This window comes from Panthera uncia, chromosome B4 (assembly GCF_023721935.1).
Source record: "Panthera uncia isolate 11264 chromosome B4, Puncia_PCG_1.0, whole genome shotgun sequence".
Lineage (NCBI taxonomy): Eukaryota > Metazoa > Chordata > Mammalia > Carnivora > Felidae > Panthera > Panthera uncia.
This window is the reverse complement of record NC_064809.1, coordinates 111,677,529-111,704,036: the sequence shown is the minus strand read 5'-3', so window position 1 is coordinate 111,704,036 and position 26,508 is coordinate 111,677,529. Positions and strand designations below refer to the sequence as shown.

General features: G+C 34.6%; 1 protein-coding gene across 3 annotated transcripts in view; it reads left to right on the top strand.

The window, feature by feature from the left end:
• Positions 1–26,508, top strand: part of EEA1 (early endosome antigen 1) — a 112,322-nt gene that overhangs the window by 81,524 nt on the left and 4,290 nt on the right. For all 3 annotated transcript variants that reach the window (XM_049626082.1, XM_049626084.1, XM_049626085.1), the window contains 8 exons: positions 760–899; positions 7,964–8,294; positions 9,384–9,485; positions 11,266–11,460; positions 17,612–17,794; positions 22,627–22,812; positions 24,470–24,601; positions 25,772–25,957. In XM_049626082.1, coding sequence (XP_049482039.1) covers positions 760–899; positions 7,964–8,294; positions 9,384–9,485; positions 11,266–11,460; positions 17,612–17,794; positions 22,627–22,812; positions 24,470–24,601; positions 25,772–25,957 — 1,455 coding nt within the window. The remainder of the gene's footprint in view (positions 1–759; positions 900–7,963; positions 8,295–9,383; positions 9,486–11,265; positions 11,461–17,611; positions 17,795–22,626; positions 22,813–24,469; positions 24,602–25,771; positions 25,958–26,508) is intronic.

Genomic DNA, 26,508 nt, shown 5'->3' with positions numbered 1-26,508 from the left:
ACAGTTGCATCAAAATCTATTGTAAGAGTTGCATAAGAGCTATAGATACCTAGGTTGGTTTATAAAATATTTAGGGTGCAAAATTATTACAACTATGCAAGAAAATGCATTACTCTTATATATTCAAACTTTATATTTAACAGTTTGATTTTGCAAATTTGCAAAAATGCACACAGTTATATGTATATGTATGAGACAGAAACTACACTGTGAGGAACAACAGTCTCTAAACCGAGAATTTAAAGGTGCAATATCAGGAATTCAGCTGTCTTTATATTTAGCGGCAATAGGTACTAAGGAGAAGGATGATATGACAACTCCATTTTAGTTTTGAATATTTACAATTACATCAGTGTTGTTTACTGTATATAAAGGATAATATATGTTAATGAGCCTATGTATGAACCTCTTACCTAGTTTTTTCGTACTTGACTTAATAACTTTTACTCTAGCAATAGACACAATTATTTTGTTTATTCTGTTATTTAGAGTTAATTTTAAAAAACAGAAACTTGGTGACTGCCTGTCATGTACAAAGCCTGCTGGTAGGTCCTCTGAAAGATTCCAAAATAAATAGTTCCTTTACTCAGTAGTGGCTTCAGAATGGAAAATGTGTTTTTTGTTATAACATAAACATTTTATGGTTATTACTCTGTGTTATGTCAACACCAATTTGAGTATAAACAAAAATGTTATATTTAATAATAAATGGATAATTATTGACATTAAAATGGTTACTGTATTCTGTTTCTTTCATAGAAACTAGAAGCTGATACTCTTGAAGTTAAAGGAAACAAGGAGCAAGCTTTACAGGATCTACAACTGCAAAGACAGCTGAATACAGATTTAGAGCTTAGAGCCACAGAATTGAGTAAACAACTTGAAATGGAGAAAGAAATGTAAGCTAAACTACTTAAGGGAGAGGATTATAAACTAAGTATTAAAATCTTCTGATTTCAGGTGTGCCTGGGAGGCTCAGTCAGTTAAGCGTGCCACTCTTGATTTCAGCTCAGGTCATGATGTCATGGTTTGTGGGATCAAGCCTTGTGTGAGGCTCTGCGTTGACAGAACCTGCTTGGGATTCTCTGCCCACCACCCCCATTGTGTGTGTGTGTGTGTGTGTGTGTGCTTGTGTGCTTGTGTGCGTGCGTTCCCATTTTCTCTTTCCCTCTCAAACATTTTAAAAAACTCTTGGGATTTCAGTTTTGCTATCACAGTGCTTAAAGATTTATTAAATGTTTTTTCCTATTGGTTCTATAATCTGATGTTAATACTGAATGAAAAATAAAATATCATAGTATGGTTAAATTTACCTTCACTAGAAAGGACTGAAAATTTGGGTCATCTAGTCTCTTTTCAACAGTAATATGGTATTCATTTATCTGGGTTAAAGCAATTGTTTTGAGTTGTTCACTGATTTGAATAAATTACTCTGAACTTAACAAATAGAGGAGTATTTATATATATCACCCAAGGGCAATCAGGCTTCTGTGTTGAGGGACTATACCAAGTAGGGAATGTATACTTTCTTACAAGAAATGACTTATTTTAGCTTTGTGGTACATCTTGACAGATCGTATTTATGAACACAAGGGAAACACCAGAATCAGTGTACCTTTTAACAATTATTGAAGTGAAATTTACATACTGTTAAATGCACAGATCTTACATATAAAATTTTGAGTTTTAGTAAGTGTATACTCTGTGTAATAATATGCCCTCCCACCCACAACATTTTCATACCCATGGAGTTTCCTCAGGTGCCCTTCTAGTCAATACCTTGTAGAAAACCACAGTTCTGTTTTCAGCCTTCATAGATTAATGTTGTGTGTTTTTGAAATGAAATCATACAAGTATGTTCTTTTTTTTATGACTGGCTTTTTTTTTTTTCTCAATGCACTATTTTTAGTTTTGTCTGTATAGTTGAATATTATTCCACTGAATGCATTACAGTTTGTTTATCTGTTTTCTGTTGGTGAGTATTTTTAGGTTGTTTGCAGTTTTTAGGTGTTATCAATAAAGATGCTATCCGTTCTTATACAAGTATTTTTGTGAAAGTACAGGGCTGTGGTGGAGTAGATGTATGTTTAACTGTATGAGAAATTACGAAACCTTTTCCCAAAATGGCTGTACCATTTTATACTTCTACTGGGAATGTTTCATTGCTTCATATCCTTGCTAGTATTTGGTGTTGTTGGTCCTTTAATTTTAGCTATTTATTGAATATGAAATGGGGTCTTATTGTGGGTTTAATTTGCGTTTCTTCACTGTGGAGTGTCTGTTAAATTATTTCACCTATTAAAAAATTTTTCCCCATTGGGTCTTTTTATTACTGATTTGTAGGAGTTCTTTATATATGCAAAGTTCTTATTCTTTGCCAGATAGCCAGTGAGTTAACCAAATAGATTATCAAGACTTTTCCTAACAGCTTTTTGTTTTGTTTTGTTTTGTTTTTTGTTTTTTGGTGATGTCTTTCAGTGAAAAGTTTTAAATTTTGCTTGAATTCAATTTGCCATTTATTTTTATTTTATGTTTAATGTTTTGTGTCATTTCGAAAAAACCTCTGCCTATCCCCAGGGTTTATGAAGAATTCTCTTATGTTTTCTTCTGGAAGTTTTACAGTTTTAGTTTTTACGTTTAGGTCTAGGATCTATGTTGAACTTATTTTTGTTAGAGGTCTGAGATGGAGTCCAGAATCACCTTTTTTCCTGTACATCATTAAGTTGTTCTGGTACCATTTGTGGATAAAACTTTTTTCTTCCAATGAGTGGCCTTTGGTGCCTTTGTCAAAAGCAGTTTACCTAATATATGTGAGTTTATTTGTGGGCTTTATTCTGTTTTATTGGTCTATGTGTCTATATGATATCCAGACATCAATACCATCCTATTTTGATTTTTGTATCTTCTTGGTATAGGTATTGATATCAGGCTGTATCAGCCCTCCAACTTAATTCTTTTTCAAGGTTGTCTTGGTTAAGTTCATTGCTTTTTACATATAAATTTTAGTATTAACTTGTCCATTTCTACAAATAAAATTATTGGGTTTTGATTGGAATTTCAGTGAGTCTCTAGTTCACTTTGGGAGAGAATTAATGTTTTAACAATACTGAGTCTTCTAATCTGTGAACATAGTATATTTCTAATAATTATGTCTTCTTTAATATCTCTGGTCAACATTTTGTTGTTTTTAAAATAGGGATCTTGAATATCTATTGCTAAATTTAATCCTAAAAACTTTGTTTTTCAATTTTATTGCAAATGGAATTGTTTTTTAAATATAAATTTGTGATCACTTGTGGCTAGCATAAACATACAATCGAGTCTTATCTATTGACTAGCCTTGTTAAGTTTGCATTTTTGTTTTCTAGAGTTTTTAGAATTTTCCAAGTGGACAGTCTTGATATATGTGAATTAGCAACAGTTATCCTTTTTTTTTTTTCTTCAGTATGTAGGTCTCTGATGTTTTTTATTTTTTCTTGACTTACTGCTAGCCAACACCTCCAGTGAACATTTGAATGTAAAAAGATAGTAGATATATATCCTTGATAGGAAAGTAGATTCCTTTCCAGCCTTGAGCAGGAAACATGAAATACTTCATTGTTAATTTTGAAATTAGCTGTAGGTTTTTTGTGGATTCCTTTATCAGATTGAGCACATTTCTGTATATACTAGTTTTCTTAAATTTTTTTATTAACTTTTTTCTGCATCTATTGTCATGATCATATGTTTTTTCTCCTGTATTCTGTTGATGTGAATTTTATTGATTGCTTTTTAAATATTAAATAACTTTGCTTTCCTGGGATAAATCCCACTTGATCATCCTGTATTATTCTTTTTATATATTACTCTATTTGACTTGATAATACTTTGTTTAAAATTTTCTTTGCATTCATGAGGACTACTGGTTTGCAGTGTTCTTTGGAATCATGGTTATGTTGGTCTTAAAAATAAATTGATAGTATTCCCTCTTACCCTCCTTTCTTAAAGAGTTTGTATGTGATGAGTATTATTTATTTGTTAAATGTTTTATTGAGTTCACCAATGAACCAACTGGCCTGAAGTTCTCTCTGGGTTGCTTCTTAATTTGGAGTTCAATTTATTTAACAGATACAGGTCTATTATTGTTTTCTAACATTTTAGTTGAGTCAGTTTTGGTAATTTGTGTTTTTGAAGGAATTCATCCATTTCATCTAAACTTAAATTTATTGGTATAATGTTCATAGTATCATTATACTTTTTAAGGTCTGTAGGGTCTATAGTGATGTCTTATTATTCTTAATAGCAGTAATTGGTATTCTCTTTTTCTTGATCAGTCTAATTTGGGGTTTGTCAATTTTCTAAAAGAATCTTATAATTTGATTTTGTCACTTTTGTGTTTAATTTATACCTCATCTTCTCTTTAGTAGTTTCTTCCTTAGATTTTGGATTTAGTTTGCTCTTCTCTTTATAGTTTTTTAATGTGAAACCTTCCCTGTGAATGTTTACCTTTTGTAGTATCTGTTTCATTTTCTCAGTTCCTCACCCTCTTTGTATTTTGTCAATGCCAGATGTCAGGCTTCTGCAGATGGTAGTTACATGTCTTAGTCTAGTAAAATCAGTATAGTATGACAGTTTTTTAACAGATGGAGTAAATTACCTTGAGGAAGATTGTCTTTTTTCTATTTTGCACTAAGTGCTTAATGGGCTTATGAAAGCTCTGAGTATAAGGATGGATTAGTTGAGAAGATATTAGAATCTAAAATATTAATTTATGTATGAAATTCCAAACGTCCTTGGTGGCAGAGAGGGTATGTGCTTCCAGACATAACCTAAATAGTGATTAAAGCTGCAAAGATGAGCTATCTTTTGTTCACTACAAAGATAGAATTAATCTCTTAGCTTGCTCTTGATGTTGATGCTTGGATTGGGTCTTCCTACAAGATCTACAATGGATACAAAACTCACTAGAATTATGATGGGTAAAAACCAGTTCCACCCCATTCATCTGGATGTCTTATGGGAGGGCTTGTGACCAGTCACATTTCAGTAGACTTTGCCTTTAAATGTTAAGTAGTCCACTGTGAGTTGACAGACTTGATCTGTAACAAGGGTATGAAGAGTTTTGACTCTCAGTCCTACAGATGGAAGCTGAGAGCCTGGGAAAGGTACCCTTCAGGAAAATGAAATAAAACCCATCAGACTGATGATAATTAAGTTGTTTGACACCTTCATGGTTTTGTCTTTGGAAGTGATGATGAAAGATTTCTTGTTTTCACATCCAGTAGAGTGGATCCTGATGCTTTGAATTTGAGGATGTAGAGGTACATTAGATACCTTAAATGGCATTCCTTCTCACACCAGTGCACAGATATTTGGGGAGCACATCTGATCCTTCATATCACCCATTGAGTAGTTTGTCTTCTCTGGAACCCAGTCATCAGTCCATGAAGATCACCTCTGAGTTAGTTCTTATTCTCCTTCCCGAGGTCCCTATGGGCCCAGTGTTTCTTTCTATTTCTAATGGGTTCAGTGTAAATGTGCCCATTTCTAGTCTATGTTCTAATAATGTATGGTTCAGAACTCACTCAGAGACTTCTATCTCATTTTGAGGTAGGGAAACCTTTTAATATTAAAGGGGTTTTTTTGCCTATATACTTTATGGAAATGTTTTTTTATGTGGAGTCTTGCATTTCTACTGTACTACATAGGAAAAAAAGGGCCAAGGAAACACATCTGGGATTTGAGTAAACCTTATCTCTGATCCCAGGGCTCAACCCAAAGAACAGGGTAAAGTTTTCCCTTTCCCAAGGCCCACCTACACCTATGTATCTAATTCTCTTTCCAGCTCTCATCTTATGATGTATTTTCATTACTGTACAGTTAATATTTTTTCTAATCTCCTTTGAGATTTTTTTTTTATGCATGGGGTTATTTAGAAGTATATTGGGTTAGTTAAAAGTATATTGTTTACTTTCCAAATATTTGGAGATTTTCTAGATAGCTTACACTTATTGACTTCTAATTTAATTCCATTGCGAACAGAGAACATACTCGATAAAATTCAGCTCTTCAAACTATCTTATTTATGACCCAGTGTATGGCTTATCTTGGTTAATTTTCCATGTGCACATATATGTATTCTGTGTTAGATAAAGTGTTTTATAACTATCAAATCAAGGTGGTTGATAATGTTTAAAAAAATTCTTTTTGTTTGAGTATAGTTGACAGACAATGTTACATTAGTTTAGGGTGCACAGCGTAGTGATTTAACATCTCTGTATGTTATGGTGTGTTCACCAAAATGGTAGCTACCATCTGTCACCAGACAACATTATTATAGTACCATTGGCTGTGTTCCCTATACTGTACTTTTTGTTCCCTTGACTTATTCATTCCAAGTAAAGTTGTTTAACCTTCTGTATCTTTGCCATTTTTCCCCCTCTGGTTGTTCTGTCAATTTCTGAGAAGGGGTGTTAAAGTTTCCAACTGTGTGGATTTATTACTTTAGTACCCTTTTTAAAAATAAAGTTTTATAGTGACCATGAAAGCCTTTATTTCTGTTTTGCCTTCTTTAGTTTACATAATCTTATGATTTTATAATTATTTATGGGGAAGTTAAGTAGCATAGTAATATATATCAAGTCCTAATTTACGGTTGCTTGATAGTAATTATAACTATATTAAAAAGGTAAAATAATATTAATGTAATGACTTTTCTGATTGTTTTTAAATTTATTTATTTATTTATTTATTTAATTTATTTAGAGAGTGTGAACAGGAGTGGGATAAAGGGAGAGGGAGAAAGAGAATCTTAAGGAGGCTCCATGCCCAGCACGGAGCCTGATGTGGGCACGATCTCATGACCAACCATGAGATCATGACCTGAGCTGAAATCAACAGTCTGTCACTTAATCGACTGAGCCACCCAGGTGCCCCAGTGTAATGACTTCTATTTATACCTTTGAAAATCGGTGAGGTGCAGTATCCTATGAATGCACCCAACTCCCATCTTTTCTAGCCACTTAGAAAGTAAAAGTAAGTTTCTGGGACTAAAAGTTGAAAATTTCCGAAGTGTAAATATTCTGGTATTGTGTGAATACCCAACTCCACAAATATGTGGCTAGTACATCTTTTAACAACCTCTCTTTAGCATATTATTGAATTTATGCTGATTATAAAGCATCAGAAATAGTATGTATTCAAGAAATATTACTTTGCATCCAGTTTCATTTTCACTTTTAAAATGGTTTATCTTTAATGTGTTTTTCTTTTAGTGCATAATTTCATTGAATTTGGTTCATAATTTTATTCATAATTTTATCAAAACAATAGAAGTTTTTAACTTTCTTGAAGCTATATTTCCATTTCCTTATTCTTACAGCTTTTTCATTCAGGTGTAGCAAATTTATGTTAAGGGACAAATGATAACAAGTCTCTTGAATAATCTGTTAGGCTCTAGGATTAAAGTAAATCTTTTTTCTCTGTGCTTGAAATGAAATTTGCTGTATTTTTTTCTGGGTTAATCATGTTTTGAAGTTTAATACCTAAAAGACAACATAATGTGTTGTATGTTTTCAAGGAATGAGGCAAAATTCTCTATATGCTTGGGGGCTAACACAGTGAGTAGATTCTTTAAGGTACCCGAAAAACTTTTCTGGCTGTTGTAGATTAGAGGGTGTGCTATATGTTAGAAGGTCTGCTATATGTACAGTTTGGGGGGGCATCTATTGCAATAGATAAGACTGGATTAAGTCAGGAGACTTGTTAGGTAGTCTTAGCTTTACCACTAACTTATTTGACTCAAAGAAAATCATCTCTGTTACATGATCAGATCACATTTAAGGTTTTTTCAGTTGTGTGGTTTTATGACATTAATTTATTATTTTTTATTCTGAGCTACACAAGGAAGTTTCAAAACTCAATAATTATTAATTTTTCATGGTAAATTATGCATCGTTTAAAAAGTTGTTTCTTAAATATCTAGAGTATCCAGTACAAAGTTGGAACTACAGAAAAAATCTGAAGCTCTTGAAAATATTAAGCAAATGCTTACCAAGCAAGAGGAAGAAAAAAAAATCCTTGAACAAGAAATTGAAAATTTAAGTCAAGATGCAAAGATGCAGCACAAGGAATTGAATAACAAAATTCAAACAGCAGCAGCAGAACTGCAACAATCGAAGATGGAGAAAGAAACTCTAATGACAGAGCTTTCTGCGGCCAAAGAGAATTTATCAAAAGTTTCTGATTCTTTGAAGAACTCCAAAAGTGAATTTGAAAAGGAAAACCAGAAAGGAAAAGCTGCTATATTAGATTTGGTTAGTTGTTTATGTTTACTTGGTTAGGTAGAAATGATTTTTATTTAAAACGTACTTTTGTTTCTGCTTAAGTCACTGATGACTTTTTATCCTACATTTAAATGATTTTAATTCTTGCGAGGAAATGAACTGGGATTGCTTAACCTGAGAAAAAGATATTGGTGTTTGTGAGTATAATTTTCCAGAGGCCCAGGAAACTTTCAGTTGAATAAACAGTTTTTCTTTATTGCTGGTATGATGCTAGATTTGGGAGACTGCCTCCTGTTTGTCCTCAGAGAAATTTTCACAGAGAATATAGCTGCTGGTTCAGACATTATTCACTTGCCTAAAAACCAGAAAAGGATCAGAAAGATCGTGACTTTTAATTCTGGCACTGTAAACTTTCTTCTTCTCGACTGAATATTCTAAATCTCTAGATAATACCATGCCTTGGAGATACCATAAAACACATTTAAACTATATGGAAAAAAAGTCACACAGTCTCAGGAAATTCTTAATGGGGAATGTATTCTTAGAAATACTTTAACCCAGAATAACAGAGTAGCAGCAAAGGTAAAATTCTTTTGTTCTCAGTGTGAAGATCAGTGAAAGTGTTTAGTAGCACAAAAGATATATGGTATTAGTATGTTACTTTTATGTTTCTTTCTGTTTGGAGAAATCATCTCCTACATGTACATCTTCCCTCTTAAGTTATATGTGATTATTCCTTATTTATTCTTTTAATGCTTTCTTTCACAAAAATTTCCTTTTTTCCATTTTCTTAAGGATTGTTATGCTTTTAAAATAGCATGACAAGTTAATTATAATTAATTATGTGATATAAAATGTGGATTCCAGAGAATTCCAGAGTATTCTGCTGATGGTTGATGATAGAAGTTCTTAACCTTTTCCTGTCCCTCTACCCTTATTGCTGTAATATTTGCCAGTTTTATAACTGAAATGGATGATTCTATCCCATTCTAAACCATCAGTGATTCTGGTTTATTTCTATGTGTGGATCTTACTAAGTGTATAAATCAGAGTTCTTAAAGCTACTACAAGTATCTTCTGCATAATGTAGTTTTTTGTTTGTTTGTTTGTTTGTTTTAGGAAAAAACTTGCAAAGAATTAAAGCATCAGCTTCAAGTACAGACAGAAAATGCACTTAAGGAACAGAATGAACTGAAAAAGTCACTTGAAAAGGAGAAGCAAGTAAGATTTTCTTTTTCTGTAACATAAAATATGTAAAGAATAATAAGTTCTATATTTACAAAATATTTTCACACTGATACTTAAATCAAAGGAGGTTTATTTCTCTGAAACATAATGGATCACAAAAAAATAGTATAAAATTGACATTTGCGTTCTACCTACTACTAAAAAGATTTAAGCTAGTTCATAATAAAAGACCCAAAATAAAGGATTATAATTAATAAAGTTAATTGAATCAACTTACTATAGAGTTATAATTAGATAACTTAGATTTGGGTACATTATTTATGATTGAAAAAATAGATAGGCTTTCAATAGAAATAACATTTTAAGGGCTCTTTATTTCATGGACATTTATATTTAATGGTATGTTAATGGTTGTATAACAACAGATTCTTTTATGGTTAATGCTTTTGTTGCTGTCCATCAAAAACAAACCAGCAAATGAGTAAATAAATGGGTATAATATACAGCTGTTATTCTCTGAAGACCTACCTCTTGCGGTTAGAACCCAGGTATATAGTTTTTCTAGAGCTATGATTTGATAAAAGCAGCAAAACCTAGTCCTGAGAAATCTTTAATGTGATTATAGTCTGGTTGTTGATGGAAAGAAGACACCTGTGTTTTAGATGCCAGCCTTTAGGTGGAAAAATTATGGTGACTTATTACCCGAGCTCTGAGTCCAGATTGTCCAGATTTCTATCCTGCCTGTGCCATTTGCTCGTTATGCTGACTTGCCTTGCTTTAGGCACATTACTTAATTTCTCTGTGTTCCTGTTTCCTCAGCAGTAAAATGGGGCTAATAAGAGAATCTGTGCCATAGGATTATTATAAGAGATGAATGGGTTAATATATTTCAAAGTCCGTAGAACACTTAACAAAATAAGCAAATAAAAGCTCAAATGTTAGCTGTCAGTTTCTCATTGGTTATCATATTATAATCATCATTATTGTTACACTACCTGTCTTCTGTTTTGCACAAAAATACTTCCCTTTGTGCTGGAGATGAGCTGAAGCAACCATATGTAGCAGTGAAACTTTTCAAAATTAACTTTGAATATAGTCAAATGCTCAAATTAGGTTCATAATATGCATAAAACATGAAAACATGACTTTGGCTGGAAGGGTGGGAGATCATAGTGGTTCACACTGACCACAGAGGAACCTCAGTGTGACTTTTTATAATACCTAATTTTGAACAGAAATAGATCCTAGTAGACTGTAAAAACAAAGTAATAGCACAATATGCCCCAGATCTCTAAATAAGGAAACTATTGAATAGTATAGTTTAGTGTCATCAGACAGATACTAAACATACTTGCGAAAAATGATTTTAGTTTTATCATAGTTCATATGGAGCTGTTCTTTTTGGTTAACCATGGCCATCAGACTAAGTTAGCATTTTGAGAATATTCTTGAAAGTCAGTAGACATTCTAGCAGTCTAAAGATTGATGTTGATATTCCTATTTCCTATGATACAAGGTAATAGCAGTTTCGCTCATTTACAAGCTCTATCCAAATATATATTTACAAGTTAGAAAGGAAGGTAAGATTAAACAAATATTGACGATTAATCCAGCATGTCATCTAATAGCAAATAGTCTCAGTTATGAAAGCTCCGTGAGGGTAGGGATTTTTTTTTTTTTTTTTTTTGGTTTACTGTTGATCTCCTATGGCCATCAGGGGAGTGGTGGTTTCTACCTGAGTAGTGCTTGGTGTGTAGTAGGTACTAAATGTGTCTTCATGGAATGAATGCTAAACAGATTTTATTTTCTTTAGACTTCTCATCAGTTGAATTTGGAACTCAGTTCAATGCAGGGACAAGTGACACAGGCCCAGAATACTTTAAAACAAAAGGAAAAAGAAGAACAGCAACTTCAGGGGAACATAAATGAGCTAAAGCAATTGACTGAACAGAAGAAAAAGCAAATTGAAGCACTCCAAGGAGAAATTAAAATTGCTGTTTCACAGAAGGTAGTAATATGATATGTGTTTACTTTCTATGGGAAGACAGTCTTTGCAGTTAAGATAATATAACACAGATGAGTTGCAACAAGGAAAAATTTACATGTGCTCACAATTTTTTAAAGTATTTTCTAATGTATAAAAGCACTTAAATATGTAATTAAATAATATAAGTCTGGATTTCCATTCACTATAACCACATTTTTAGATAATGTTTATTTAAAATTCTAGTACTAATGATTTGATAGACATAAATAACAACATTTAATGAGATGGGAGTAATTTATATAACCTCTCTAGTGTATTAGAAAATTTTAAAGGAATTTAAAAATAAATTATCCTAACCAAGGGAAGATAAGAGCAAAAACCACAAAATGGTATGCATTTAAAAAATTAAGGAATGTAGGTTTCATATAGTTATAACTGTTTGATATTTTAAGTTACATCTTTAATGGTTTCCATTTCTAAACTATTCTAATTTTTTATTAAGTATCTATTTTTTTATTCTTAAGTATGTTTTAATACTTGTCCACACCAAGAGTTGACAAAGTTGTATTATACTTAATATTTGAACAAAAAGCTTTTCCCTACTGTTGGTATGTGCATATCAGTTGGTCCATGGAAAAGAGAAAAGTGAAATCTCTATTATGTAGAACAAAGTATGTCATATCATTAAGAGTTGGCTATCATATTACTAGAGAAAATAAAATTAACCTTGCAAATAGGTAATTTATGTTGACCACTGTTTTTATAACCATTATTAATGCCACTTTACAAAAGAGTAATTTTCTAATAAACAAGAGTAGACAAATTTGCCTGTGCATTTTTGGTGTTACATATAATCCTAAGTCAGGATGTAATTATCACAGTACATATTTTGTTGTACGATTTGATGTCTTGAGGTCATTCTTTTCTCCCAAATCTATTAGCCTCATATTCAGGTATTCCCCAAATCTTCATTTTTATAGCATCATAACTTCATGAATTAAAAAAAAAAAAAGCCCAACTATTTTTAACACAATTTCTCTTGAATTATTCATTACAATATGATTTCTTTTAGATTTATGATTAATGTATGTGCCCATACTTTGTATGACTTTACTAGTTGACACCATAAGAATTATGAGATTTAAAGGAAATGTTTTTATTGATAGTTGTCTTAGTTTGGGTTGCTATAACAAAAATACCATAGACTAGGTGGCTTAAACAGTAAATGTTTATTTCTCACAGTTCTGTAGGCTGGGCAGTCCAATATAAAGACACTGGCGTATCCAGTGATATGAAGACCCATTTCCTGGCTTGTAGGTAGATGCTTTTTGCTGTAGCCTCATAAGGCTGAAAGAGAGATTATCTCTCTTGTGTTTCTTCTTGTAAGGGTACTAATCCCATGTATGAGGGCTAATGACCTAAAGGTCCTACCTCCAGGAGCACCTGGGGGCTCAGTCACTTAAGCATCCGCCTCTTGATTTCAGCTCAGGAAACCATGATCTCATGGTTCATAAGTCTGAGCACCACTTCTGGCTCTGCACTGACGGTGTGGAGCTTGCTTGGGATTGTCTCTCCCTTTGTCTGTCCCTCCCCCATCTGCATGTGTGTGCACTGGCATGCGCACGCTCTCTCTCTGTCTCTCAAAATAAATAAATAAACTTTAAAATATTTTTTTAAAAAAAGTCCTATTTCCAAATATTATCACATTGTGGATCTAGGCTTCAACATGAACTTTTGGGGAGACACAAGCATTCAGCCATGGATATAGTTAATTTATGTTAGTGTATGGATGCTAAAATAAGGAGCACACTTTTTAAATTGGGGGGAATTTGAATGGATAGCCAGTCGCTATAAATTAGACTTTAAATTTAGAGTAACTAGGTGCCCCTGGGTGGCTTAGTCAGTTGAACATCTGACTCTTGATTTCAGCTCAGGTTATGATCTCATGATTCATGAGATCGAGCCCCATGTTGGGCTCTGCACTTCCAGTGCAGTGCTTGGGATTCTCTTTCCTTTCTCTCTACCCCTCCACTTCTTGTTCTTTTTCTCTCTCAAAATAAATAAAACTTAAAAAAATAAATTTAGACTAACTGGAGAATCACTGAAAGGCAAGTATGGTTTGGTTTTATTGAGAAGCAATGTAGCATGGAAAGGACATATGTTGTAGCTAGTCAGATCTGAGTTTAAGTTTCATGTGACACACCTTAGGGTTATGGCCACAGGGAAGTGGTTATCTTTCCGAAATAAATGAAATAGAATCATAGAGTTCTTGTAAAGATTGAGAAAATGTATTTAAAATGCCTACTACTGTGCCCAGTGCAGTACGGAAGCAAAGTGGTTCTTGGCTATTAAGTGGAAATATAGCAAACTATGATCTAAGTGTGTCAGTGTGCATGGTGGCTATGCAGCGATGGTCTGTGACAGTTAATCACTGGCCCACAGTGAAATAGGAAAACAAAGATAATGTTTAAATGGGTATAAATATGTGTGTGTGTACACTTACATAATGCGTGGCTACACACACACGCGCACACACACGCACACACACACACACACACACACACACTTTGGAAATGATTGTTTGAGAGCCAAAGATCAAGAATTCTGCAAGTAGGTTATAAGTCATTGGCCCCTGTACCAACTTTATTTGGAATCTGTTATGGGAATTCAGAATGAATAAGATATAGCCCCCAACTCTCAATCAGTTTGTAATTTAATGAGGAAGCAGATATGTAAAGAGGAAAAAAAAAAACCCTAATGTATAAAGGAGAATGAAACCAGAACTTAAACAGAAATAGAAAAATTAGAACTTAATGGAAATTTTGACTGGCTTTCTAAGGAACTAGCATTTGCACTGGGCCTTTGAAGATGATTATAATTGTAAAAGGTTAAACAAGAGGAATTTAGATATTTCAAGGAGATAAAACAATATTAGCAAAGTTTGCAAGACTTAGAAAATGTTGTTATAGAAGGTTAGCTGTTGGAGTACATGATAAGTGAAGAAGCGAGGGGAGAATAAGGCGAATAAGGGAGAATAAGAATCAGGTGAAGTCAGATCACAGTAGATGTTGTATAGTTGTTTCCATTTTACAATTTTAATATTGGAATATTAAAGACTTTTAAGAAGGGAGGAGCGTGATCAGACCTGTTTTAGACCAAAAACTGGTCGGTTTGTGAAGGATGAATTGTAAATGACTGACCCTCCTGTATCCTTCTTTGGAAGTTTGGGTGTATGTCTGTTAAAGCAATTATCAAACTGCTGCATTGGTCTGGTTTTGTTTTTGTTTTAAATTGACTTCTCCACTAATAGATTTGAGTTTCTCAAAGTCAGAGAACTGTGTGTTTTGACAAATAAGCCATTGATAATTTTTTTAAATGAATGAATCAGCCTGTCAGAGTAAAGATAATGAAGGCCCCAAGTATGAACCCAAAGGGCTTTTATGGTCATTACTGAGACTTTGCAGAGGGCTTAGTTGAGAGCCATGAAGGTGACGAAAGGGAAAGAAAACTAGATTTGTGGGGAGGAAAAAAAAAGAAAAAAATAGTATTCTATAAAAGAAAATATATAAGTGCACTATAGTCTTCAAGATGAAGAAAGACGTACAGGAATTCTTCATCATGAAAAATCTAAATTGGAGGGAATGAAAAGGAGGTGACATGGGGTGTTCTGAGATAACATACAGGGAGATAAAACCCCCTTTCCTCCATCGGCAGTTAGCACACCTCCTGTCAACCTACCTCCTAACTCTCTTGAATCCATTCCCTTTTCTCATTTCCCACTGTCACAGTCTTAGTCCAGGCCATTTTGTTCTCTTAACCAGGCTATTATAAGAGCTTCTTAAGAGTCATTCCAGGCTTTTCCACCTCCAATCTATTTGCCATTCATTCCCTTAAATATTACTAGGCACCTATATTATGCCATGGCACAGTTTCGGGTTCTGGAGATATAGTCATGAACAGATAAGGAACCTATTCTTGTGGAGCTTACACTTCCCTGGGAAAGAAACTAAACAGGGTGATGGGAAAGACAGTGATGGGACTGAGTCCTGCTAAATGTTGGGTGACCAAAGAAGCTTCCCTGAAGAGATTTGAGCTTGAAAGACAAGAGCTGTCCATACAAAGGTCCAAGGGGACAACTAGTGCAAAGACCTTAAGCTATGACAAACTTGGTATTTTCTAAAAACAGAAGACCAATGTAGGTTAAGTGTGGTGGGAAAGAGGAAGAGTAATATGAAATGAGCTCAGAGAAGTAAATAAGGGCCAAAGCATATGCATGAAGATTTATAGATTAGAAGGTAACAGAGAATAATATACTTTGTTCTAAGGATAATTAGAATCGATTGGAGAATTTTGAGCAGAAAATGGTGCAGTCTAACTACAGAGAGATAGGGGCGCCTGGGTGGCGCAGTCGGTTGGGCGTCCGACTTCAGCCAGGTCACGATCTCGCGGTCCGTGAGTTCGAGCCCCGCGTCAGGCTCTGGGCTGATGGCTCGGAGCCTGGAGCCTGTTTCCGATTCTGTGTCTCCCTCTCTCTCTGCCCCTCCCCCGTTCATGCTCGGTCTCTCTCTGTCCCAAAAATAAATAAAAAAACGTTGAAAAAAAAAATTAACTACAGAGAGATAAAGGAGCAAGCAGAGAAGACATTGAAAAATGGTTGCAATAGTCCAGACAGTACATGATGATAGAATGAATTAAAGTGTTAGAAGTGGATGATTTGAAAATCCATTTTGGAAGTTTGGGTCATCAGGACTTGCTGATAGATTAGATGATGAGAGGTGATGGAAAGAGGAATCAAGAATAACTCTACAGGGGCATCTGGGTGGCTCGGTTGGGTGGCCGACTTTGGCCCAGGTCATGATCTCGTGGCCTGTAGGTTCGAGCCCGCATCGGGCTCTGTGCTGACAGCTCAGAGCCTGGAGCCTGCTTCGGATTCTGTGTTTCCCTCGCTCTCTGCCCCTCCCCCACTCACACTCTGTCTCTCTTTTTGTCTCTCTCAAAAATAAATCAACCTTAAAAAAAAAAAGAACTCTACATTTGTGGCTTGTGCAAGTGGATAGATGACCATATTTATTGGAGGAAAGAAGCTTTTTGATGAGCAGCCTTGCTGTCAGGAATCAAGAGTTCTGCTTGAGATAGATCTCTGTCAGTCACTGAGGTGGAGAGGTCAGGGAAGTACTCAGTTATAATGAGCCCAGAGTTCAGGCAGAGAGATCGGGGCTAGAGACACAAATTCTGGAGTCAGTTGTCAATAAATGATATTTAAAGCCATAGTTGAGTATAGTTCAGATCTTCTAGAGAGAGAGAGACTGTATATGGAATAAAAGAAGGTCAGAACCCTGGCATCCTACAATATTGAGAGGTTAAACAGAAGAAGAGGAGGTTGTAAAAAAATTTAAGAAGGAATGACCAATGAGATAGGTGCCCTGGAAACCAGGTTGAAGAATGTTTCTAGGAGGGAACATCATCGACTGTTTCAAGTACTGCTGGGAGGTGAAGTCAGCTGTGGACAAGGACATGAATAGTGGGTTTTGGAACAAGGGGGTCACTGGTCATTTAAAAAGAAGTTGCATTGAGGTAGTGTATTTATTTTAAAAGCCAGTGCTTATTTTCATACTCTGCACACATATATTTTAATTATGTCATAATTTGTGTGTATCTTCTGAGTCTTCGTAAAGACTAAAGACAAGTTTAGCGTTTAGAGGAGTCAGATCTTTGCAAGATTTCTTTTTCTGCCTTGTTGTTAATAAACACGATCTTGTAGAAATGTCCTAAGTTATTCTAGAATTTCAGGGAGTAGAAATGATGAACGCAGTAATGACTTTTTTATTTCTTTCCTATAGAAATTTCCCTTAGTTCAACCTTAAATTATATCATCTTCTAAAGCATCTAGCACTGTATCTTCCTTCAGAATGTGGTTGTTACTCTCAGTCTCCTGAGACATTGATACTTGGGACTATCCAGTGAAATGCTTTTTTCTGTATGTAATGCTTTTTCATTTTTTGGTTTTTAAATTGGGACTTGTTGGATTTTGTATTTTGTAAATCTCTTAAGTTTTTTAGGGCATAAATACAGTTTAATTTGTTCTCAGGGATCTTCTTGTGTGGATTTCATTTTGTATTTGTAACTGGTTTGTGATATGCATACTGTTCTAAATAACTATTGTGTGTTCCAGACAGAGCTTGAGAATAAATTACAGCAGCAGTCAATACAAGCAGCCCAGGAACTTGCAGCAGAGAAAGAGAAAATGTCAGTGTTACAAAATACCTATGAAAAAAGTCAGGAAAATCTAAAACAGCTTCAATCTGATTTCTATGGGAAGGAATCTGAACTTCTTGCCACAAGGCAAGATCTTAAGGTATAGTAAAATATATCATAAAAATATTAGGAAGTTGTTTATAGGCATTCATTAAATGGTTGATTTGAGACCAGATAGACAAGGTAATGTTAGTATTTGTGGAATATCATGCTTGTTTTCTATTAAATTATTATTTTTGGAGTAATATGCTTTTTAATAATGAAATTGTTTTATATTATAACAAAATATGATATATGTTAAATATGGGCATTTAAAAATAACATCCATAACAGTAAAATTATTTGGAAATATACTGATTGCTACATTATTAGCTTATCTAAAGCTGTCTTCTTATAAATGTAAAAAGATAACTTTGACTTTAGTTTTTATGTTGGTCAGCTTCCCAAGACTACCAGAATGTTTAATGATTAAAATTAGGAAATTATAGCTCAAAGTAAACTTAACCTTAATCTAATTATCTAAACACTTTTGGGATGAGCACTGGGTGTTGTATGGAAACCAATTTGACAATAAATTTCATATATTAAAAAAAATAATAATTATCTAAACATATATTGTTTGTTCTTGACAAATCTATTTGATTAATGTATCATGTTTATTAAAATGAAGAATATGGAAAAAAGATAAATAATTTTTATGCAGTGTTATTAAAGTATGAGTTCCCTAAGATAAATGGAACGTTTGTGTTCTTTCCCACAAGATTCAGCTAGTTCTTTTTTTTTCTTTTCTTTCTTTATTTTATTTATTTATTTATTTTTTTGTCATCATGAAATGTTATGCTTTTTGTTTCTTTCCTTTCTGGTTTCTTTTAATTTGTTAATTTAAAGTACATTATTGAAGAATTTTGTTGAAAATCACAGGATGTTTTTAGACAACATAAATATACTGTGTCTATATTTTATCATAGGCTGTTATAAGGAAGGCTTTCTGAAGGAGGTGGGACTTGAACAGGTGCTCAAGGATATATAGAATTTGAATATATAGAGAGTCCTGAGGAAGGTCATTTCACTCAGGGGCACATTTGAGAAAAGGTACCGCAGGGAACGAACAAAGGCAGGAGACAGTTACCAGTTGCTAGCATGCTGGTTTGTGTTTGGAGGATAAATTTGGAAAGATTGGGATCAAATTGTGAGGTTTCTTAGATGCGGAGCAAAGATGATTGGAATAAAATGAAGAAGGAATAAAATGAAGAAGACAGTACTTTGGACAACTTAACCAGGAAGAGGTTTATAGATAGCTTGGATTGGACCCGGGGAAACAAGATGTAGGAAGATTAGTGAAGAGGCTCTCTCCCTTCCTCCACAAATTCCATTAATCAAGGTGTGAATTGACTAGAACTGGGCTTAAAGTTCAGGAGGATGGAGCAGAAGAGATTAATGAGAGAGAGGATGAAACAGGAGGGCTGGATGCAGACAGGCTGCAAGGGCACTGAGGGGACTAGGGGTCACTAATGATTTGACAAAGAAATAGGAAACTTGGGTCAAAAAATTTTCATGGTGCCCAGTTGTTATAAGAAAAAAAATACCACCTGACATTTAGAAAATGTCTTATTTGCTATGCTCCCTTAGTAGCTTTAAATTCTTTTTCTTTTTTTCTTTCTTTTTTTTTTTTTCCCTTTAGAACACTATTAAAAGTCAGGGAAGGTCTGTGGAAGAGTTTGGGCTTTATTGTAAAAGCAGTAGGGAACCACAGAAAAGATTTGCTCAGATCTGTAGGTTGGGCCAGTGACTGGCTGAGAGTAAGGAGTGGATCTTGGAGCAACAGGGCTGAGTGTAGAGACCAGAGAGGAGACGGCACTTGGTCCAGGTGCACACGACAGCGTGTGGGCAGTAACAGTAAGGATGGGGAATATGGATGGATTAGAAGGGTGTTTAGCTGATCAAGGAGATGAAATGTAATGATTGATTGTACAAGTCCTATAGAAATCACACTTTTTTTTCATACAGATATATTATTTACCCAAGAGCATTACATGGTGACAGGACTTAGATCTTTGATCAATATTCTTTCATTAAGCCAACAATGGTTTTTATTATGCTCGAAAGCTATGTTGTATACTAATAATTTTATACATGAAAACAAATCAAAGGCATGGAGAAAAAAGAGAAGGGCAGAGAGTCAAGCCTGCTGAGGAGTTTTCCAATTGTTAAGAGGCATGGCTAGGTCCTCTATTCCAAAGCCTCCTTTTGCAGACAAGACTGAGTGAGGCCTGGCGTGGTTTGTGACAGACCCAGAATTGCACAATAACAGAACCATGATTAGACCTCAGTTCTTGTGATTCACAGCCCTTTACTCTTTTATCATCACTAGGATTTTTAAATATGAAATAGAATATTGCTAAATTCTATTATTAATGTTTCCAAAATGAGAAGTATCTGAACTACTTAGGAAGCTAAAAAAAAAAAAAAAAAAAAAAGATGAAGAAGTAAATTCCTCGAGAACTTGAAATGATATTTATGGACCAGAATAAGAGATGGTTATCAGCCATTATTTTTCTTTTGCTTCAGTGATGAATGATCTTGTTGCATGTGAGAGAGAAGGGGAGAGGTTGAGAACTTTGTAGCATGACACCTACCTAAGTCAAGGCTGCCATCTGTGGGCTGACATTGTACATCTAGATACCAGTAGAATGGAAAACAGGCTGGTCTGATCCATGCTTTTAGCCCCATCTGCTGGATTATTTATGAAATACTTACGTTTGTTGACTGTATATTGCAAAACGGCTGTGCTGTGTGCTATTCTTTGCTGTCGAAGAAAGGTAGAAGTGGAATGTAACTGTACATTTTGCACCCTGAGTAAAGTGAAAATTCTAGGATAATAAGTTTAGAATTAAATATAAATCTTTATACTATTCCTTATATCACTTAATCAGACATCAAGAAAATAATAAACATTTTAAAAGTTTATTTTGAAAGAAGAGTAAAATTGTGGAGCAGACAAAAAACAATAGCTACCAGAAAACACTGCAGAAATTTCTTTTTTAGCTACACTGCTGTAATTCGATTGTGGTATTCAGGGTCAAGATTGGTAGTTGATCTACTCAGGGATTTGCTTGTTCCAGTGGGAGTCAATGGGTTAAAGATAGGCCCACAAAACTGTTGAATGGGAGACGGGAGTTCCCCAAAGGAAGATATGCTGAGTAGGTGAAAATAAAATGGCCTATAACAAGAAAGATAAAAGGAATATTTAAAATACATGGCAGTGTATCACTGAATGGCATTGACAAATATTCAGAGACAAGAGCAGTATGTCAGCATAGCCCAGATTTTGAGCTTGACTTTAAAGATTTAGTCATTGGGTCTTGGGAGTTTAAAATTTTATTGAGTATTATTTAAACCATGGGCAGTTTGGAATTCTTGTGGTCAGAGATTGGGGGAGCTGTTAATTTCAGGCTCTAGCAAGCCTTGGTGTTCTTTAGTATTAGATCAGGACCTCTGTTACCTGATAATAATTGCTATAGACCGTATGGGCTAGGCTTTGTCAAATTTTATTATCTTTATTTGAAATCACTCTCACCCTTTGTGATGCTTATGTCAGTTCCCACATGTACCATGGAGCCTTACATAAACACATTTCAGGGAAAGTTCTCACACTCACTGTTTTTCTGTGCGTTTGGCATTATAGCAAGTGCTCTTCTGCTACGTACAGCTTCCATTTTATGTGGTGGTTCTGTTTTTCGGGCTACATAGCCAGCTTCTTTAAGTTAAGGACTGTCTTTTACCTTACCAGTATACTCAGTTAATGGCTAACAGCTTGGTTAGTAAAGGACTAGATGACTTTAGGATTCTTTAAAAAGAAGCCTTGGGATTTTTAGTGTTCTCTAGAAGCCACTGGAAATCAAACTTCATTGATATCAGAAAGACTTCAGAACTGGATTTATTTGTAAGGAATAAACTGTCTCTTTAGGGAACCTTGAGAAACCCTTTAAATACAGTCTTCATTTAAAAAGTATTTATTTATTTCTTTTCCAATGGATGCTTACTATAGTCAAGCCTAGCCAGCAGGGATCCTTCCCAAATTAGATCTTCTCCCTCCTTTTCAAAGGAACTGTATCTCCAGAATACGAAAGATGAACTTCTTCCAAATGGTGGAAGAGTATCATGGAGTTCATTTCCTTCCCTTCTGATTCTTTGCAGTTGCAGCTGAGAGTGGCAAGGTCCCTGCCAGTTTCCACTACTCACCTGTTACCATACCTACCCCAGTCTGAAATCTAAGGGGCCACAAAGCTTGCCCTTTTCATAAGCTTTGGCTTCTCAAAATATCTGGGCTTTAGAACAGTCAGTAACCGTGGGCAGTGTTAACTGACAACACTGTTTCTGCCACATCGATGGGAAGTGAAGAGGATGGGGTGATGGCCTTCTCGGAAACAGAACCCCATGTATCTGGTGGACTTTCTTCTTTTGGTTCACTTGATCAGGTTTGCAGATGTGAAATACAGTTGTTGGTTTTTGTTTTTTGTTTTTTTCCCAAGACAAAGACTATTTATTGAGGATTTCAGCATGTCAAGGGACATATATGTATATATTTTCATATATTACAAGTGTGTTCGATATGATCCCTTTTTATTTGATATTCCTTAATATCACTTAGCTAGTAGTACTTACTATTTCTAGAGGTTTTGGAATTGCTTCAGTTTTATTAAATATTTTACACTAAAATGTTTTTCGTAGGCAAGAGAGTTAATGGTCTAGTTTCCTTTCTCTTTTACATGATCTTACTAAAGGGCATAACAAGCTATCCTTTTATAGTATATTGCTTTCTACTATACTTACACTGTTATGTTTCTGTTGACATTTGCTAAAAACAACAAAAAAAGACATACGATAATTTGGGGAAATTGGTTTTTTGTTTGTTTGTTTGTTTTTTGTAAGTCTGTAGAAGAGAAGCTTTCTCTAGCACAGGAGGACTTGATTTCAAACAGAAATCAAATTGGAAACCAAAATAAATTAATTCAAGAACTGAAGAGTTCCACGGCTACGTTGGAGCAGGATTTAGCAAAGAAAGAGCAACAGTTGAAGGAGCAGTGTAAAACGCTTCAAGACATTAAAAAAGAAAAGGTATTTCATTTTCTGACTGAATCTAGAATCTGAGAGTTGCGGTACCTTTAGAAATCATCTAGTCAAACCTCTTCTCCGATATGGGCATCACTTTACTTCAATAGCTCTCCTTAGATGGACTTCTAGTTTCTGATACAACACCGTGGTAATTGGAATGTTAATGCCGGGAAGTACTTCTTAACAGCCCCCTTGTCATTTCTACTCATTTTTCTTACTGCTCTTTTTAGTTTTATAAACAAATGTTTTTCACATTGTAGACCCCTGGTTATTTAGAAACAGGTATCGTAGCTCCACCACTATTGTATAACATTCTTTAGATGTGTGAATGAGATTAAAAGATCCAGAAATACTTCTTATGCTTATAATTATTTTTTTTTAATTATTATTATTATTATTACTTTTCTTTTTTTTTTTTTTTTTTTTAGCAATTTCTACACCCAACATGGGGCTTAAACTCACAACCCCCAGATCGAAAGTCTCATGCTGTTCCAACTGAGCCAGCCAGGCTCCTCTTATTCTTACAGTTCTTAAAATTTAGAGCCAGCTTTTTCTTAGGGAAATGGGAGTGTATTTTACATAAATTATGCTGAGTTATACGGTTGAAAGCCTTGGGACCTGGGTCACTCAGTTGGTTAAGCGTCTGACTCTTGATTTTGGCTCAGGGCATGATTTCCCTGTTTGTGAGCTTGAGCCCCGTGATGCTAACAGTGCAGAGCCTGCTTGGGATTCTCTCTCTCCCTCTCTCTCTGCCCTTTCCCCATTCTCGTTCTCTCTCTCTCTCTCTCTCTCTCTTTCTCTCTCAAAATAAATAAAAGTAAACTTAAAAAAAATAAAGTTAAAGCCTTGTATTATAAGACCACTATGTTTAAAAGTTAAGATGCTATATGAAAGAGAAATTCAGATTCTAGGAAGCACTTTATTTTTGGTTTCATGGTTGAAATATATTTCCATTAGCTGATAAGATATTATTCTGAAGTATACAATTCCAGAAGTTTGTGGTGTATCTTAATTGTGCAATTCCTGAAAGTCTCTTCAGTTAAAAAAATTAAGGGATGTTTTTGTGGGGAGGTAGAGGTATTGAAGCTGGTATGATATTCATGATTTGTGTCTTGGGTTTAGAAAATTCTGAGAGTTTCATAGGCCTTTGTTGCAAGGGCTTTAGCTCAGTCAGAACGGTTGTAATTTTGACTATATCTCTAATAGATTATTTCACTTCTCCAAACCTTTATTCTCTAAACCTTTGTTGCTTATCACATGAGGATTAAAAAGAGCTATTTATATTTAGTATTGATATTAAATTAGGTAATATGTCACACTACTAGCTAGGCACCTTAAATAAAGGCATTGATAGTAATAATAGTAATAATGATAATAGCGTTAAGAATAAGAATGATAGGCTAAATTTTACAGTGTTCTTTCCTTGCTTAGACACTACTTATTTCACAGTATTAACAATAACTAATGCTTATGAAGATCTTATTAGTTGTTCACATTGTGTAAATAAGGACACAGAGGCAAGTGAAGGTAAGTAGTTTGCTCACGTTAACTTAGGTAGAAAGGGGCAGAGACCATGTCATGCCTAGTAGCAGTTATTCTCATGACATTAGTTTTAAGCTAAGTATTTACTTAAAATTATTTTTAAATTATTTTTCTACAGTCACTGAAAGAAAAAGAACTAGTAAATGAAAAGTCTAAATTGGCAGAGATAGAGGAAATTAAGTGTAGACAGGAAAAAGAAATTGCTAAATTGAGTGAAGAACTCAAGTCCCACAAGCAAGAAAGCATAAAGGTATGTGAAGATAATCATTGTCCCTCCTTCTATCCTGTATTATTGTCATTTAAATAAAAAATATGTGTATATATCTTACTGAGAATCTACTATGTGCTAGACGCAGTTTTGTTGTTTTGACAAATACTCTTGCTCTCATCCCCGTGTTGTGTGTTATCCATATACATGTGTTGAAACTATGTTCCTTTTGTTTGCAGATTAGTGAATAAAGCAAAGTAGGTCTAAAAGTTTAGATTTGTTGAGATGATAATCAACAGAGCTGTTGATTTAGAAAATTGTGCCTATGTTGGGGCGCCTGGGTGGCTCAGTCGGTTAAGTGTCCGACTTCGGCTCAGGTCTTGATCTCAGGGTTCATGGGTTTGAGCCCCGCCTCGGGCTCTGTGCTGACAGCTCAGAGCCTGGAGCTACTTTGGATTCTGTGTCCCTGCCTCTCTCTGCCCCTCCCCCACTCGTGCTCTGTCTCTGTCTGTCTCTCCAAAAATAAATGTTAAAAAAAATTAAAGAAAATTATGCCTATGTTTAGAATTAAGATTTTCAGGGGATTCTGTTGTTTCAGTTGTTTTTCTTCCTAAAATCTTTTAATACTCTGTTCGGAACATTTTTCCTGTCATAAGTGTACCTAGGGTGCCAGCTGAAGAAACTAATTGTCTATCATTTGCTTTGTAAAAATGTTATTCATTTTCTCAAAGGTTAGATTCTCTCTTGAATGCTCTCAATAACACCTTTTATGTCTATCAGTATACTTCCCATTTTGCTTTATAACTTATTACCTCTTTATGTTATTATATTCTTACACACTGTGTTAGGTTTTAAGGATGCAGATAAAGGTTATATACATTACCTGCTTTAAGGAAGTCACAGTGTGTGATGCCTCAGTGGTGACCAATAAATGCTTGCTAAGTGAGAAAAGGGAAAATAAGGGATAGAGGTTCTTCACATAATTTCATCAAAACGTGCATGTAAAGTGTCACTTGAGTTTAAATGATTGTTGAGCAGGAAGTAAATAATCTTGCGTCTTTTTAACCAGTTGTTTGAAATACTGAACTTTAGGAATCTCATAAGAGAAGAGGCTAAAACTCTTTTATATTGTTAGGATAAGTTGTATAAATTTCAGCTACATTTTGAAATAGTCACTGTAAAGGATGATTTAGTTCCGGCCTTTTTCAATAGGAGGTAACAAATCTCAAGGATGCCAAACAGCTTTTGATTCAGCAGAAACTCGAGCTTCAAGGGAAAGTAGATTCCCTGAAGGCAACCCTTGACCAGGAGAAGAGAAACCAGCAAATGCTAAAAGAGCAGGTGAAAAAGGAAGAAGATGAACTAAAGAAAGAGTTTACTGAGAAGGAGGCTAAACTGGTCAGTAAGTTAATGGTGGGAGTGTGTTTTGTAACTGATTTTGTAAGTCAATCCAGTAAGAGAGGATTTTTCTACTTGGAAGTTAGGATTTAAGTGCTCTTACCTAGCATTTTACTTTTTGATTGAGAAAGGAGATCTGATTTGTTTAAATAGCTGATATGTGATTGGAAATATTTTAGTCTGTAATTATATTTTGGTTTAGAGAAGTGAAAATTCAATGAAACATAATTCATAAAAAATAAACACACTTTTAGTGCCAGGAAAACAAACAAATCCACAGCTATGTAGATTGAGGTAAATGGCGTGAATGCGGATGATGTTAAACTCATTTGTTTGGTCAAGTGAGTGTTGATAAGGGAGAACGGAAACTTCAGTGTGGAATTTTGATGACCAAAGTCTACTTTTCCTTCCCTAAATTGTGCATGCCAAAATGGGAAGCATCTGGCTTTCCTCTGTTGAATTAAGTCCAAATATCCCCACATAACTTGAGGGCTGAATGTTTTAGTTGAAGATTTGTGATTTCAAGTTCACACAGTGAGTTGAATGGCTTG